Source organism: Telmatherina bonti (assembly GCF_933228915.1).
Source record: "Telmatherina bonti genome assembly, chromosome: 10".
Taxonomy (NCBI): domain Eukaryota; kingdom Metazoa; phylum Chordata; class Actinopteri; order Atheriniformes; family Telmatherinidae; genus Telmatherina; species Telmatherina bonti.
The window spans coordinates 9,317,320-9,335,043 of NC_136628.1; the positions used below are offsets into that span (position 1 = coordinate 9,317,320).

The 17,724-nt window shown below is 40.7% G+C and overlaps 1 protein-coding gene across 1 annotated transcript in view; it reads left to right on the plus strand.

Annotated features, from left to right (window-relative positions):
- The window catches only part of myo7ab (myosin VIIAb), a gene marked incomplete at both ends in the record, with an annotated part of 63,598 nt that overhangs the window by 11,220 nt on the left and 34,654 nt on the right, over positions 1-17,724 (plus strand). Inside the window, 13 exons of the mRNA XM_079247976.1 lie at positions 50-126; positions 3,604-3,723; positions 3,951-4,093; positions 4,182-4,392; positions 7,381-7,516; positions 8,141-8,247; positions 8,431-8,472; positions 12,808-12,945; positions 13,506-13,664; positions 13,805-13,897; positions 14,262-14,356; positions 16,424-16,508; positions 16,807-17,025. Of these exons, the coding sequence (XP_079104102.1) occupies positions 50-126; positions 3,604-3,723; positions 3,951-4,093; positions 4,182-4,392; positions 7,381-7,516; positions 8,141-8,247; positions 8,431-8,472; positions 12,808-12,945; positions 13,506-13,664; positions 13,805-13,897; positions 14,262-14,356; positions 16,424-16,508; positions 16,807-17,025 (1,625 nt within the window). The remainder of the gene's footprint in view (positions 1-49; positions 127-3,603; positions 3,724-3,950; positions 4,094-4,181; positions 4,393-7,380; positions 7,517-8,140; positions 8,248-8,430; positions 8,473-12,807; positions 12,946-13,505; positions 13,665-13,804; positions 13,898-14,261; positions 14,357-16,423; positions 16,509-16,806; positions 17,026-17,724) is intronic.

The window sequence follows — 17,724 nt, forward strand, 5'->3', positions numbered from 1 at the left end:
TAATCAGAAAAGTCTTGTGATTTTTAATCCTGTGTCTTGTGTCTTGCAGCTCGCACGTATGACAACCTGGATGCCTGTGTGGTTGTGAGATCACCTGACCTTGTGACTGCTGCTTCACTCATGGAGGTGTGTGAGTACTGTCAGTGTGTTGATGCTAAATGTGTCCTAAAAGAGTGTCCTCTCTGTCCAACCCACGTCATTTACATGGCAGAACAGCCATAATCATTCACTCAGTTCTTACTGTGTCCGATGTGACGGAGATCAACCATCCGGCATAAGATCAGAGGTGTATAAAGTAGATGTAAAAGTAAAAAAAATACATGTAGAACAGGTGTCTTTGCTGACAGCCTCATCTACCTGCAGTGGAGCTGAGCTTAAAGTTGAACTATTATGTGCATTTCAGGCTAATTTATTTTTATTTCGGAGCCCAGAAGGGCTGGGATCAGACACAAATCAGACCGACCCTCTCCGTAGGCTGTCAGATCAGCCTGTGGGCAAAACGAGTGGATTGAGAACAAGCGGCAACCTCCGGCGGTTAAAAGTGAAGCGTATGCGGAAGTGCATAAAACTGCAGTTCCCCCTTCATCTGCTAGGGGCACCAAAACAGAGCAAATCCCCATAGACTCCCATGTTAAAAAAACCAACTTCATGACAGAAATAAACATACAGACTGGTTTACAGACTGGTTCAAAAATCCATTTTCGGTTTAATAGGTCAGGTTTACCTTCATGAAAACTGTGGAGAGAGTGACTTTTTTTCCTAACTCGCCCGTTTTAAAGTAATTTAATCTCGAAGTTCGGCATATTTAGGGGCGTGTCCTTTTGATTGACAGGTACCAACCTCTGGCTTCAAGTAAGAAGAACGTAGAACAACTGCGGTTTTTAGCCGGTTAACAACGTGACTTAGCTTTAGCCCGCTTACCTCTGTTAGCTGGTTAGCTCCCGTTATCTCGGGGTTAGCTCGGTTAGCTTTTAGCTACAGAAAGCTCGGAGTTCGCTCGATGTCAATCATCCGCCATGACGCTCAAGGCTGCCCTCTCAGCTCCACCTCTTTGCCCATAATTGTATTTTCCGGGCGAGACAACACGCATGACACTGCCAAGATGGCGAGGGTAGGAACCACCCACCGAGCTTCAATTCACCTCTTCAGAACCTACGGGTGACGTCACAGAGACGTCTCTTTATATACAGTCTATGATTGAGACTCTTCCACATTAAGCCCCGCCTCCCGCCAGATATAAGTTGCCACTGACTGGTCAGCTGCCATGGCACTACATCGGGAGCGCGCACCACAACTGCTTTAGCCGTCATTGTAACATCTCATAAACAGAAGGATTAGGCTAATATGAACTCAATAAAAAAAACAAAATACAATGTCAACACATAGCATACAGCCCTACATGTTGGAACCTGAATCAGACCCTGAAAACGAAGTGGAAAACAGCAACCCACAGCAACGAATGCAGCAGGATGTCTCTCTTTGGTAAACTCACCAGCCATCGTTGGAAATAACTTTATCCTTTATCCCTTGTTAACCAGATGACGGTAACAAGGATTTCAAAGTAAAAAAAAAACTCTCTAAAACGACGCATTTTTCGTTGCCGTGGAAACTGAACGGAGAGAGTGCTGGAACTCAAACTCAAACATGCGTTTAGGTGATAAAAAATAGTGCCGTTCACATGTCTGATGAGGATTCAACACTGTAACACTGTAGAAAGCTCAGAAAACTCCAAATACCATAATAGCAGCCCTTTAAAAAATTCCCCTGGTTTAGTGACTGAGTATCAGAAAGCCTGCATTTTCAAGTCAGCATGCACGTGGTCTTCAACGTTTGGGATTCTTAATTTGAGCGCGGATATGTAAATAAGGTGTGACTTGACCTCAGGCCTGTGCAGTGCGTTGTTAGCCGCAGCATGCTGCAGACCAGCCAAGATAACTGTTAAATCTGTCAGTCAGACGGTTCAGTTCAATTTCATTTTAGTCTTTTTGATTTGTCATGTAGTTTTAGTCACAATTACAATCATTTATTCAACTGATTCTCCAGGAGGTTTTATCAGCTATAATGAAAAATGTCAAACAGTGATATGAGTGAGGAAAACACCTCTTTTGTCAGTATGATCCTGTCAATTGTTCATTTTTATCTCAGATTAGCCCTTTATAGAGCACTCAATAAAATACCTTGAAATTAGAAATTTTAACCTAAAATTGTCCTTCTGGTGTGTACCAAGACCTCCATTCTGCTGTTACTTTTTTTTTTAAATGTGTTTTTGTTGAAAATGAAAGACAACAAAGTGATCAGAAATAGTCACTTCCCTGATAAAGGTTAATGGTCTCTTCTCTAATTAGTAATTTTACCTTGACAGGTGTGATATCTCTAGGTTTTTAGCTGTGCAAAACATTCATAGCTCATGAAATAAAGTTAGCTTTAGCTTGCTAAATCCTGTAGATTACAAGGTGACCTGCAAGATTTATGTTTTGTTCGCCGTTTTTTTTGTTTGTTTTTTTTAAATTATTATTACTATTATTACATATTAAATGCGCTCATCCCTTTCTCCCAGGTGTTGACATTTTCAGGCATTAGTTTAATGAGTACATTGGAGCCAAATGTACGATCTTAGATCAAACGTGCGATTCTTCCATCCTCATGATGGCTCTGATTTAATCTTTGCTAGACCATCACACCTTTCTAAGCCAGTAAATCTGAATATTTTCATCCCATTGTATTCTTTTATTGAATTATCAACACATTTTCTCATAGTTTTGTTTTTGTGCATTAGTTTTTTATCTAGCTAGCATCTTGTTTTTGTCTTAAAAGGCAGTTTCTTCACTTTACTGCACCATCTATTGGATTATCAGGGGTTTTTTTTCATCCTAATCTAGTCACAGTAGAGTGTAAGACTAACCAAATGTAACACAGTGACAGTAAATTTTACTAAACACAAATACCCTTTAGTCCAGGGATACTCAATCCTTGTCCTCGAGTGCTGGTGTACAGCAGGTCTTCCAAGTGTCCCTGCTGCAACACGTGTATTCAGCAGACATCTACAGAGCTTGTCTGAGTCTGGTTTAGTGTGTATCAAGCAGATTAACACAAACATTGACCAACCCGATAAAGGTTGTACAGTCCTCACTGCAGTGCAGGAACTACAGTTATACAAGCAGCTAAACTCCTGTTTGCAGAAATTAAAAGAAATCATAGTAATCATCACTCTTTTCTCTTCACTATGGCTCTTCACATCTTTTCACTAAGACAGAAAACTGTAACAAGCACAGCAAAAAATTACCATCATGTTTACATCAAATCTCTCCATTACAAACACATTTAACTTACTATTTTTTTAACTACAATGAAATACATTTATTCATTTTTAAATTTCATCTAAATATAAAAAATGAAATGTACTCATGAGATTGCTTCTGTAGCATTCACAGTGTGGATGGAGTACAAAGCAGGTAGACAGGCTAGCTTATTTCCATGAGTTTGACTGACAGGAAATTAGCTTGTTACCATTTGTCAAAATAAAGGTGTGCTCGTCAAAATAAAAGTCTTACCAATATCATGTCTGGAGAAACAACACAAAGGTCTCATTACTTTGTATTGAAGGTGGAGCCGAAGGATGTGATGGTGTGTTTGACCACTCGAACTCTCATCACCCGAGGTGAAAGCGTCACCACGCCTCTCAGTGTTGAACAAGGCCTGGACGTCCGGGACGCCTTCGTCAAGGTACCGCCCTTCTCGTTCTGTGGAGACTGTCCTGACCGAGGTTGACATGGAGCTGTGATGTCAGTGCTTAGATGGTGCTTCCACCATTGATAGATGAGTCTCTCCTGGTTACTTATTTGTTCTGAGTGTTGTTTTTGGATACTGTGTCTAACCTTTCTTAAGGCCCTGAAAAATGCTGTGAAAATGTTTTTTACATTTGTTTACTGGCATTGTGTGTTATCATCCAGGGAATCTATGGGAGACTTTTTGTCTGGATAGTAGATAAGATCAACGCTGCCATATTTCGGCCTCCATCCTGTGAAAGCAGCATCATACAAAGGTCAATTGGGCTACTGGACATTTTTGGTTTTGAAAACTTTGTTGTCAACAGGTGAGTGTTACACTTGTCTTTGATTAGAAGCTGTGCAAAATCTATTTTTTACCAGAAATCCTACCATCTAACAATCGTTTCTCTCTAGTTTTGAGCAGCTGTGCATCAACTTCGCCAACGAGAACCTGCAGCAGTTCTTCGTTCGCCATGTTTTTAAACTGGAGCAAGAGGAGTACAACCTGGAGGACATCAGCTGGCAGCACATTGAGTTCACGGATAACCAGGAGGCACTGGACATGATTGCCAACAAACCCATGAACATCATCTCCCTCATTGATGAAGAGAGCAAATTCCCCAAGGTACGACATTATGTTGCTGAAGAACAGCTCCTTTCAGGTTCTAATCATGAATCTGACTATAAAAGCTGATCAATTATTAGTCTAAGGCAGCGGTAGTTAAAGTCCCTGGACTGGCAAAAACTACTGTAAACTAAACTACTGTAGGCCCATGAGCCATGCCATTTAGCTGCAGCTGCAGCTCAAAAGGAAGAAGAATTGTCTTTCAACTGGAAAGTTGGGAGATCGATTCTCCTAACTCTTGTCCTTGGGCAAGACACTGAACCCCAAGATGCCCCCCGATGTGCCTATTGCAATATAAGTGTGTGTGAGTGTGAATGTGACAAGTAGTGTAAACCAATTTGAGTGGTTATGAGTGATTGCAAAAGCACTATATAAGTACAAGTCCATTTACAATTAACCCCCAACCTTCACCCCCACTTACATGGCTGCCTACTGGTCCTGATGTAACTACAGATGCAGAAACTAATTTCAGCAAATTTCCTTGAGAAATGCTGACAACTAAAGATATTTTTTCATAGTCTGTAGCTTCCATAATATGCATATTGATATATAGAGCAACCTTTAGTCAACTTTAAATGGAATCTCAATTCAATTTCAGTTCAAACAAGTGTATTGGCATAACACCAATTACTTACAGCCATATTAAGACACTTAAAGATTCAGTCCAATCCAGTTTATCCAGTTATAATCACATTATAAGAAGTCCACAATAGTCCAATTTATTTGCCTCTTTGTTCTCTTGCAGTGATGAAAAGTTGTTCCTGTTCTGGATGGTAGCATCCGGAATGTTGGCAGGATCCAGATCCATCATTGATATCTTGTAAAACCTGTTCGGAACTTCTCGTGGATTTTCTGACCATTTATTTTAGAGTTACATGGACATATACTCAAAATGGTCCTGTCTCACAATGAAAATTAATCCTTCAAAACATTTGTGGATCCACATCTGGATCCGGATCACTCCCAACATTTAATGAAGTCATTTAATAAAGCTGAGTTTCCATTACATTTTTTTGCTAAATAAAAGCTATGTAGCGGACCCCCCGACTCAAAGATGACACTTTACTGATGATTTTTGTTTTAGGTTTAATGGCAGTAAACCCGCAAATTCACCGTAAGAGCTGGGAAATACACAAAAAAGGCAAATAAGTAACAATTCAACTCTTACATCCTTTACAATAAATTTAAATCTGTTAGTAAACTCATGAAATTGATTTATGTGGCAATATAAACATCCAAATAGTCTTGTTATAAACATATTAAACATGCCTTTTCCTCTAACAAGGGGGCTGCTAATCATCAAAAGAAAAGAAAACTATATGTTCTTCTGTAAATCCGTAACATTATTACCATCTTTTTAGTTAAGTGTGCTTGCACTGGGCGGAAGTACCTTCAAAATAAAAGCGTTGACGAAACGTTAACAATAGCATGTGCTAAAATAAAATATTACATTAAGAAAATACTTGTGGTTATTTACAAGTTATATTTCAAAGTTTTGACAAACAACAATTGTGATTTGCGGGTGTTTGAACAGTGTTTAACATATAAGCCTCAGTTCTTGTAAAATCTTGTGTGGGTGACAAGATTTTGCGAGACTTGCCGTTTAAGTAAGTTAGCCATGAAGCGTTATTATGGATTTTACTTCTTGCTGCAGAGAATTTGACATGGCTTTGTAAAGCTTTTTTCCCTCATTTTCTTTTCTAAAACTTTAAAATCCATTGTTGTTTGATCCACACCGTGCCATCTTTACCAGAAATGAACTGGTCATGGCCCTCCATGTCATGTCCAGGGTCACATAAATGGAAAAAAAAAGTGTTTCCATTACACTTTTCAGATATAGTTCTATATAAGAAACGTCTGAAAAACACCTCATGAGATTATGAAAACTTTTTATAGAAATATTTGAGACTTTTTCCAAAATGTGGATGTTTCCATTAGCGTTTTTTAATTTCGATATGTAGTTTTTGCGTAATTCTACGTGTAATGGAAATGCACCTTAAGTTAGACCAAAACCAAACATCAGTAAAATCTGTGTTATGGACTAAATTTTAAACAGTCAAAAGATGAGGAGTCTGGACTGGAGTGAAAAATGATTGACAAAGTTATTGAACAGAATGAAAAATGAACAAAAGATTACAATCACAATTGCAGGAACTGTTCAGAAGTCTGATCAAGCAGAAGTCTGGAGGGGTTCTGATCTGACAAACAGATAAGGACCTGTTTTAAGCTTTAGTTGTTGGTCCAATTTAAGGTTGATTGTTCTGAGTCTCTGGCACCTCTCAGCAGTCAGACAACTTCTCTTCTGGTAAATAAAAAACCTCTATCGGAGTAGTTTTTCATAGCTGGATGCTTGTCATCCCAAGTTCATTCATTCATTCATTCATTTTCCGAACCACTTATTCCAATTCAGGGTCACGGGGAAGCTGGAGCCTATCCCAGCTGGCTTTGGGCGACAGGCAGGGTACACCCTGGACAGCTCACCAGTCCATCGCAGGGCTCATCCCAAGTTAACATAGAATAAAAACAGATTGCAAAACATAATGTCCCTTTAGAAAATAACTAAGGTCGACCCAACCCCACCTTAGAAATGCCCTTAGAGAGAACCTTTTACCACATAGAGTGAACCAATGCCTAAGGAATAACATTTCCATAATGAGTACATATATGTGAATGCATGTAACATGAAATACCACATTTAATGAGACACCATATGAAATGTTCACCACATCTGTCCAGTAGTTTCTGCATAATGTTACTAACAAACAGATAAGCGGCTCCACCACCTCCTTGGCAGAGGTAATGACCGTGTCATATAAACATGTTCATAACAGTAAATAGCTCACTAAAGACAGTAAGTCAATCCAACATCCTGGCCTGCACAAGGACACAGCGGACGGGGAAAACTGCAGTTACTAATGTTAGCAGTTCCAGTCTGTAAAAGAACCCATAAAGATTGATGGGTTATTTCTCTATTTTTCATTTTCTCAGGGAACAGATGCGACGATGTTATATAAGCTCAACTCGCAGCACAAACTCAACTCCAACTACATCCCTCCTAAAAACAGCTATGAAACCCAGTTTGGTATCCAACACTTTGCTGGAGTGGTTCATTATGAGTCCAGAGGTACGTTCTCTTCTATCTAAAGATGGTGCTTTTTATTTAGTTTCTTTTGTTTCTTCTCTCAGATTTTATTCTTGGATCAGCAAAAATGACATTTTGTCAGAGTACTGAAGTTAACAGAGAAGTATACAGTTTGATAGATGTTCATAGGAAGTCATACTTACACTCACTTTGCATTAAATCCTTACATAGACTGATAGAAACTTTTCAGGAAGACTTTTGTGTACTGACCATTATGTGTGACAGGAGTCGTCCCAGTAAGCCCATGACGTATTAAACTATAGAAGGAAAAATACAGCACTTGAACATTAATTTGAATGTGCCTTTATGGGATGGTGTATCTTGGGTGGTTTTCTGGCCCAGTTGGTAAAATCATCTCATTATTAATGGATTTGATCTCTCTACTGGTTTGCAGTAACTTGATCTCATCGCCAGTTAACTGTTGTTTTGCAGGACTTTGTTCCAGTTAATTAGTCCCACTTCTGTCAATCAGATAATCCAAATTCCAACGTTACCTATTACGAACCGAGGCCTGTAATACGGAGCGGAATTTTCCTGATGGCGGGAACTTCACGGTTAACCCAATGAATGAGTTTTGCTCATTTCCGCCGCGTTTCTCTTTTTTAGGATTCCTGGAGAAAAACCGAGATAGCCTCCACACTGACATCATCCAGCTCGTCCACTCATCCAAGAATAAGTTCATCAAGCAGATCTTCCAGGCTGATGTTGCCATGGTGAGGCCAGCAAACATCTTTTTACAATTACACATTACTACGTGTGGTTACACTTGGCTTGCTATTGTTTTGTTCTTTAAGGTGATAATGTCGCTGGTGATCTTCTCCAGCTGTCCTCCTCAGCACTATCTCACTCTGCTGTTTTCTTCTCTTTCTTTCCTTCATCTTTACCTCTAACTTCAGTTTCTGTGTGGCTATCAGCAGCCCAGCACCCCTGCTCCCAAGGTAATCAACAGCCTTTAGTGTGTGTTTGCTGAAGTGAATCCAAAGTTTTGTGAAGCAGCTAGCATCCTTCTGCTTCTTCGAGCTTTTACCTCACATGTGTGCAGTTTGTTGGTTTATAAACCAGACTGTAAATACTGCTGACCAGGACAGATTTATCTTGTGCCAGTGTAGAGGAGAACCTGTCTTTGTGTTGTGTATCTGAGCTTTGTTTTGGGAAGTGAAGACAGTCATTTCTGTGGTTTTTCTGGTGACTCTTGTGTCTCCTCTTGCTGCAATGCTACAACATTTAAACTGCTCTCCAGTCTGTTGTTGTTGTCTGAATCGCCTTATAGTGCAGACTGACTTGTCAAACACAGACCTTCAATGTCTGCAAAGCAATGTTGTTGGAAGACAAGCCGGCTACAGAACAGGGGAATTGTCCTGTCTGTCTGAAATGAGCTTGTGTCCAGAGAATTCAACTGTGCCTGCACACGGTGTAAAATCCACTAACTGTCCACTTCTTCAGGTCCACCTTCTAGTGCCTGGTCTGACCCCTTTTTGCGTAGGAACTGACTTAATTCTTGATGTGATAAATGAATAAGGTGGAAACATTCCTCAGAGATTTTGCTCCATGTTGACATGAAGCATCACATCATGATGAGAGTCTCCCGTTCCACCACATCCCAAAGCTGCTCTGCTGGACTGAGATCTGGTGACTGTGGAGCCGTTGGAGGACAGTGAACTCATCGTCATGGTGGAGATGATGTGAGCTTTGTGACATGGTGCATCATCCTGCTGGAAGTTTCCATCAGACGATGCTACACTGTGCTCCGAAAGGGATGGACATGGTCAGCAGCAGGACTCAGGTAGGCTGTGCTGGTTAAACCATGTCATACTGGTACTAAGGGGACCAAAGTGGGACCAGAAAACCTCCCCCCACCATTCCAGCAGCAGCAGCCTGAAGCCTTGATCCTGACGGCAGGATGGATCCATGTTGTCATGATGTTTCCAGCAGATTCTGATCCTACCATGTGAATGTGGAGCTGAACTGGAGACTCATCAGACCAGCAACGTTTCTCCATCTTCTATTGTCCAGTTCTGGTGGGTCTGTGTGAATTGTAGCCTCAGCTTCCTGTTCTTTGCTGACAAGAGGGGAACCCGGTGTGGTCTTCTGCTGCTGGAGACCATCTGCGTCAAGGCTGGATGTGTTGTGTGTTCAGACATGAAGTTCTGCACATCTTGGATGGAACCAGTGCTTATTGGACTTCCTGTTGTCTTTCTATCATCTCCAACCAGTCTGTTTCCTCTTCACATCAACAGCTGGATGTTTTCTCTTTTTCCATCTCTGTAAGACAAGAGTTGGTTGGTCCAAACTTGGGGAGGAAAACCAGTGTCTGGTGATGTTCATGGTTCCAGACTTTGGGAGGAAAACCAGTATCTTATGATGTTCATGGTTCCAGACTTCAGGAGAAAAAACAGTATCTTATGATGTTCATGGTTCCAGACTTTGGGAGGAAAACCAGTATCTTATGATGTTCATGGTTCCAGACTTTGGGAGGAAAACCAGTATCTTATGATGTTCATGGTTCCAGACTTCAGGAGAAAAAACAGTATCTGGAAATGTTCATGGTTCCAGGCTTTGGGAGGAAAACCAGTATCTTATGATGTTCATGGTTCCAGACTTTGGGAGGAAAACCAGTATCTTATGATGTTCATGGTTCCAGACTTTGGGAGGAAAACCAGTATCTTATGATGTTCATGGTTCCAGACTTTGGGAGGAAAACCAGTATCTTATGATGTTCATGGTTCCAGACTTCAGGAGAAAAAACAGTATCTTATGATGTTCATGGTTCCAGACTTCGGGAGGAAAACCAGTATCTTATGATGTTCATGGTTCCAGACTTTGGGAGGAAAACCAGTATCTTATGATGTTCATGGTTCCAGACTTTGGGAGGAAAACCAGTATCTTATGATGTTCATGGTTCCAGACTTTGGGAGGAAAACCAGTATCTTATGATGTTCATGGTTCCAGACTTTGGGAGGAAAACCAGTATCTTATGATGTTCATGGTTCCAGACTTTGGGAGGAAAACCAGTATCTTATGATGTTCATGGTTCCAGACTTTGGGAGGAAAACCAGTATCTTATGATGTTCATGGTTCCAGACTTCAGGAGGAAAACCAGTATCTTATGATGTTCATGGTTCCAGACTTTGGGAGGAAAACCAGTATCTTATGATGTTCATGGTTCCAGACTTTGGGAGGAAAACCAGTATCTTATGATGTTCATGGTTCCAGACTTTGGGAGGAAAACCAGTATCTTATGATGTTCATGGTTCCAGACTTCAGGAGGAAAACCAGTATCTTATGATGTTCATGGTTCCAGACTTCAGGAGAAAAAACAGTATCTTATGATGTTCATGGTTCCAGACTTTGGGAGGAAAACCAGTATCTTATGATGTTCATGGTTCCAGACTTCAGGAGAAAAACCAGTATCTTATGATGTTCATGGTTCCAGACTTCAGGAGAAAAAACAGTATCTTATGATGTTCATGGTTCCAGACTTCAGGAGAAAAAACAGTATCTTATGATGTTCATGGTTCCAGACTTTGGGAGGAAAACCAGTATCTTATGATGTTCATGGTTCCAGACTTTGGGAGGAAAACCAGTATCTTATGATGTTCATGGTTCCAGACTTTGGGAGGAAAACCAGTATCTTATGATGTTCATGGTTCCAGACTTTGGGAGGAAAACCAGTGTCTGGTGATGTTCATGGTTCCAGACTTTAGGAGAAAAAACAGTATCTGGAAATGTTCATGGTTCCAGGCTTTGGGAGGAAAACCAGTATCTTATGATGTTCATGGTTCCAGACTTCAGGAGAAAAAACAGTATCTGGAAATGTTCATGGTTCCAGGCTTTGGGAGGAAAACCAGTATCTTATGATGTTCATGGTTCCAGACTTTGGGAGGAAAACCAGTATCTTATGATGTTCATGGTTCCAGACTTTGGGAGGAAAACCAGTATCTTATGATGTTCATGGTTCCAGACTTCAGGAGAAAAAACAGTATCTGGAAATGTTCATGGTTCCAGGCTTTGGGAGGAAAACCAGTATCTTATGATGTTCATGGTTCCAGACTTTGGGAGGAAAACCAGTATCTTATGATGTTCATGGTTCCGGACTTTGGGAGGAAAACCAGTATCTTATGATGTTCATGGTTCCAGACTTTGGGAGGAAAACCAGTATCTTATGATGTTCATGGTTCCAGACTTTGGGAGGAAAACCAGTATCTTATGATGTTCATGGTTCCAGACTTTGGGAGGAAAACCAGTATCTTATGATGTTCATGGTTCCAGGCTTTGGGAGGAAAACCAGTATCTTATGATGTTCATGGTTCCAGACTTCAGGAGAAAAACCAGTATCTTATGATGTTCATGGTTCCAGACTTTGGGAGGAAAACCAGTATCTTATGATGTTCATGGTTCCAGACTTTGGGAGGAAAACCAGTATCTTATGATGTTCATGGTTCCAGACTTTGGGAGGAAAACCAGTATCTTATGATGTTCATGGTTCCAGACTTTGGGAGGAAAACCAGTATCTTATGATGTTCATGGTTCCAGACTTTGGGAGGAAAACCAGTATCTTATGATGTTCATGGTTCCAGACTTTGGGAGGAAAACCAGTATCTTATGATGTTCATGGTTCCAGACTTTGGGAGGAAAAACAGTATCTTATGATGTTCATGGTTCCAGACTTCAGGAGAAAAACCAGTATCTTATGATGTTCATGGTTCCAGACTTCAGGAGAAAAACCAGTATCATATGATGTTCATGGTTCCAGACTTCAGGAGAAAAACCAGTATCTTATGATGTTCATGGTTCCAGACTTTGGGAGGAAAACCAGTGTCTGGTGATGTTTATGGTTCCAGACTTTGGGAGGAAAACCAGTATCTTATGATGTTCATGGTTCTAGACTTCAGGAATCAGAGCGATTCTGAACAAAATATTAGAAATAACTATTTCACTGACAGTAATGTTGAAGCATTCAGTTACTTGGAGCCATAAAGTGAGGAGACTGTATAAAAATGGTTGCATTTCCTGAACGCTTTATCAAATATTTTTGTTCAACCTCCTGAATTAAACCCAGCTGGTTAAATAAACTTAATGGTTCATTTTAGTCTGGTGTCATGCAGAGCCTAAAACATGAAAGCTGTTGTTGTCCACACATCCTTGTACTCAATAATACAACAGCAGTTGATGATGTTGAACTGACTGAAATAAAATTTCCAAACTCCTTTTGGGAAGTTCATTTGTCGTAGAGCTGAGTGTGTAACTGTGTGTGTGTGTGTGTGTGTTTTCAGGGTGTTGAGACGAGGAAACGCTCTCCCACTCTGAGCAGCCAGTTCAAACGTTCCCTGGAGATGCTGATGAGGACGCTCAGTGTGTGCCAACCATTCTTCGTCCGCTGCATAAAACCCAATGAGCTCAAGAAACCAATGGTAGGTGTTTCTAAGTCACTAAGCAGCAACGACTGGATGTAAACGCTTCTGTTTCACTTCTCTTTTGATCTCTTTAATTATTAGGTCATTTTACTCTTGAATAAGTTTTTATTTCCCCATCGTTATATTAATTTCTGTCTTTCCACTGTGCTGTTTGCTTTAAAGGATTTATTTTATTAAAATATGACATCTTGGTCATTATAAATATTTCCTGACAACAGTTTGTGACAAGTTTTGTTAACGTCAACTGATTTATTGGTTTAAAGTGTTGGAAAGGGCAGCTCTTCTCTTGACCAGAGTTAGAAGATAAAATGTCTTTTCTTCTCTACTGATTTCAATGATTTCCCATCTGGTAACATCAGAACAAACTACTTTAAGTAAAAAAAGGAAAAATGAGCAGTTCTCTGCTCTTAAGAGGATTTTCTCTAAACCATTCAGCTTGACAGTCTTTATTTATTCGCTCTCTTTTCTGTCGGTTTCGAGTCGCAGCTTGTTTCACACACATGAAGACGCTTATAAAACACACTCAGCTTCTGACGTCATCTGTGTGTTTCTCTCAGCTGTTCGACAGAGAGTTGTGTATCCGCCAGCTGCGCTACTCGGGCATGATGGAGACCATCCGGATAAGGCGAGCCGGCTATCCTATCAGATACAGCTTTGCTGAATTTGTGGATCGCTACCGAGTCCTGATGCCTGGCATCAAACCTGCTCACATACAGGTCGATTTTATATCTCAGATCATCTGGAAATAACATTTTTTATGTGTTTCCTGTTAGAAATCATCTGTATTAGCCTTTCTGAAAACATTCACTGTCATTATTACTGGTCCAGGATTTTACCCAGTTTTGTCTCCATCCAGGAGGACTTACGGGGGACCTGCCAGCAGATCGTGCTGGCCAGACTGGGGGGACACGATGACTGGCAGATTGGGAAAACCAAGATATTCTTAAAGGTTCCTAATTCTCTTTCTGAATTCCTGCATGACTTTATTATTGATCCATTAATCTGATCTTTCTGCAGCTTGTTATGGCAAAACAAACCATCTCAAAACAATTTGTTTGTGGATGGAGAAACTAGCAGACACAGAATATGGTGACATAATGATGCTCATACTTCCACACATTCAGCACTGCAGCCTCACTCTGACATTTCGGAGGTACGAGACTTTCCCGTAACTTCAGTCAGACGCTGTTTTCTCTCAGACCCGGTAGAGATGCTGCTTCTCAGCTCCTTGCTGATGATGATAAATCCCCCAGTGAAGAATCTGTCTTGTTTACACTTCATTTATCAGCTCTGTTGTGTATTTTCTCTGTCAGGACCACCATGACATGCAGCTGGAGATTGAGAGAGACAAAGCCATCACAGACAAGGTCATCCTTATCCAAAAGGCCGCGCGTGGGCTGAAAGCTAGGTAGGTTTTCTTTTCTTTTTTTTTCTTTTCTTTTTGTCTTGTCCAGCATTTAGGCAAGCAGAATGATGATCTGGATGCTGTGTTCTGCTGAGCAAATTTTCTCTGCCAAGGGAAGCTTTATAGATATAATGATACCCTTGACTTTCTGAATTTTATTTTATTTCTATATTTATTTTGTATTATTGATTGATACTTGGTAGGTTTTCAAGAACACACCTCATCACTGTTTGATGGAGACCTATAAAGACATTTCTTTTTCATCTGTGCATAATGCTTCAGCAGTTTGGGTAGAAGAAATAAATATTTCATCTCCTGTTTGTCCTTCTACTAATCCAGTTTCAGAAGGTCTCCCCCAGGCTGAGGTGTCGTTATGTAAGCCACAGCTAGTCATGGTATGGGCTCAATATACAGTCGCAAGTATGTTGTAGCTGTAAATGGATTAAAATGGCTCTTTCTGGAAACTAATCAAATTGTCCAATCAGAGAGCCAACACCTTTCTGTTTTTCTGCACCGCTGGAGGTTCTTAAGGACGAGTAGACGTGTTTTAAAGACGGATCGGGTTGTGGCTGTTTTTTTAAGGTACAGATGATAAACAAGAGTCCCAGATCACAAATATTAACTCTGAAACTATTTGCAAACATTCATTTACAGCTGCAAAATATTCATGACCTTAAAGTGAGCCCATACATGTGACATATCCGTCGGCATTGTGCTAGCTTGACAGTCTTTCTGTGACGCGCTAACCGTCACAGAAAGAGGATACAGACACAATGTCTGCATTAACCGGGAGCTTCAGAGGCCAGCTGGGCCTGTTGCAGACAGAGACGACTTAGGTTTGGATTTTTTATTCAAGATTTCATTTCCACAAGCACAGATAAAAACCACAGAGTTCCCATCGCTTCCAGCGTAAGGCAAGTTAGTGTCCATTGTCGCTAGTGAAGTGTCTGAGCTTTAGCATTACACAGGCATCATTACCAAACTCGGATGCTACATCAGCTGTGCTCCTCCGTTCTCTGTCAGGATTACATGGATTCCAGCTCCACACCTGTTGCATGCAGGTCTCATGTGTGGTCCTGGTCCAGATGTGAATGTCTTTGTCTGTGTTTTATTTAAGGACAGCTACTAAAGATGGTTAGTGGGACTTCTACTTTTGGCTTTAGGAGTTCTCACAGATTAATGATTAATGCTGCTTTAGATCCTAGACTTTTTTGTAATAAACCTTTTTATAATTCATCAAGGTGTTGTCCGGAGTTCTTATTACTTCCAAACCCTCTTTTCCACGTCACCTGCCTCAAGTAATAAACATAGCAAAAACAGGTGGTGTATTAGCTAATTTTAGCACAGTGAAAAAGGTATTCCAACTTTTTTCCAGCTTTTAAACTTGTGGTTGAAGGTTCAGTCTGTGGAGAAGACCGAACACTTGTGTCCTGTTATTTTAATTGTAAGGATCCTTTCTCCGGACCGGACTTGGGCACCCCTGTTCTAAACTAACCAAACAAAAATGAAGAAGTTGATGATGGTGTTATTTATCAGGGAAGGAGCAGATCAAGCAGCTTGTGGTTCATTCATTCATCATCCTAACCACTTAATCCGATGAAGGGTTGCGGGGAAGCTGGAGCCCATCCCAGCAGTCTGTGGGCGATGGGCAGGGTACACCCTGGACAGCTCACCAGTACATCGCAGCAGCTTGTGGTTATTGTGATATTTACTGAAGTCAACCTTCCTGTACATGTCTGCAGAATAACCAGCAGGATGAACCTCTTCCACGTCTTAGTCCAGCTGGATATTTCTCTGCTGGGAGAAACTACTGGTTTCTTCCAAAAGAGTCAAACTACCATAAGAGAAGTGGGAAAATCCCGTCTCAGAAGCCTGAAATAACCCCCCAATCTTTTTGTCCCAGACAATTTATTGCTCTAAATATTTTATTTAAAAAATCTAAGAAGACGTTCAGACATTTCCTTGAAATGTGGAGGGTTTGAGTTGCTTTTGTCATCAGAGTTAATATGTTAATGATTTGTATTGATCTCTAAAGAGAGAATTCTGCATTTATATCTTTTTCCTTCACAGGACAAACTTCCTCAGACTCAGGAGGGCTGTGACTTTCATTCAGAAGGTCTGGCGGGGTTATCAGTGCAAGAAGAATTACCAAATTGTGAGTCCTATTTTTGGTTTCCATGGAAACAAACAGTTTTTGATGGGGTTTTTTTGCCGCTGACTGGTGCATACCCTCTAGACCTGTCTTGTCTGACGTGTTTACTCCACAGATTTATCATTAATTTACCTTACATGGGAAATGTTCTCTGAAAAATTCAGTATTAAAAGTTTTGTGTTAGATCAGGATTTAACTGAACTGACATTTTATACAATGAACAAACAAATAGTCAGTCAGAAGAGTCAAAAAATAATGCTAAAATAAATAAATAATGCTGCTACCTGACCTTTCTCTTCAGATGAAGTCGGGTTTCATCCGCCTCCAGGCGGTCTCCAGGTCCAGGAAGTACTACAGAAGCTACCAGATTACGCGCCGGTGTGTAACCGTCATCCAAGCTCGCTGCCGAGGTTTCCTCATCCGGCAGATGTTTTGTCGTCGCCTGCGAGCCGTGTTGCGCATCCAGGCCTACACCAGGGGCATGATAGCCAGGCGCCTCTGCCAGAGGCTCAGGGCAGAGGTAAACAGTTATTATATTTACTTCTGCTACTTACTTGTTGTTGACATGCCGGAGAGAGAAGGCTGCTGGTGCTGAGGACGGACTGAGAGAAAAGCCAAAGATGGAGAAATAGCCAAATGTGCTTTGTCACAGAAATTGTGATGCCTTTCCTATATTTGTTCATTTAATGCCTTGAAAGATGCAACCTATGGGATGTTTTACAATCACTGGTTCTTATGGTTCTTTCTTTTTTTTTTTCTATATGCCAAGATGACTGAGAGGATTTTTACATTTCGTAATAATAATAACTTTAGCAATTAAATAACTGAACACATGAAGTGTGTTAGTTCGGAAGTTAGTTTTTGGTGGATTATTTCTTTAATAAAAACCTCTTGCCAAGAAATCGTATACCCCTGCAACGCCTGTTTATTTCCCTTTTTATTTGGAGCGTATTTGAAGGAAACAGCATTTGTGAGATGAGCAGCAGAGATGAGTATGTGTGTCAAAACTTTACAAATATTCTCTGCCAAACAGCTTATTTGAAGTCTGCAAATTATTAACAAACAGGGGCTTCAGCATGTTGGAGAACCATACACAGCCACAACAGCCTAGGGGTGCCAAACCCTAGTCCTCGAGGGCCGGTATCCGGCAGGTTTCTGTTTGTTTCCCTGCACCAACACAGCTGATTCAAATCAAATGGATCCATCGGCTTCTTGTCAA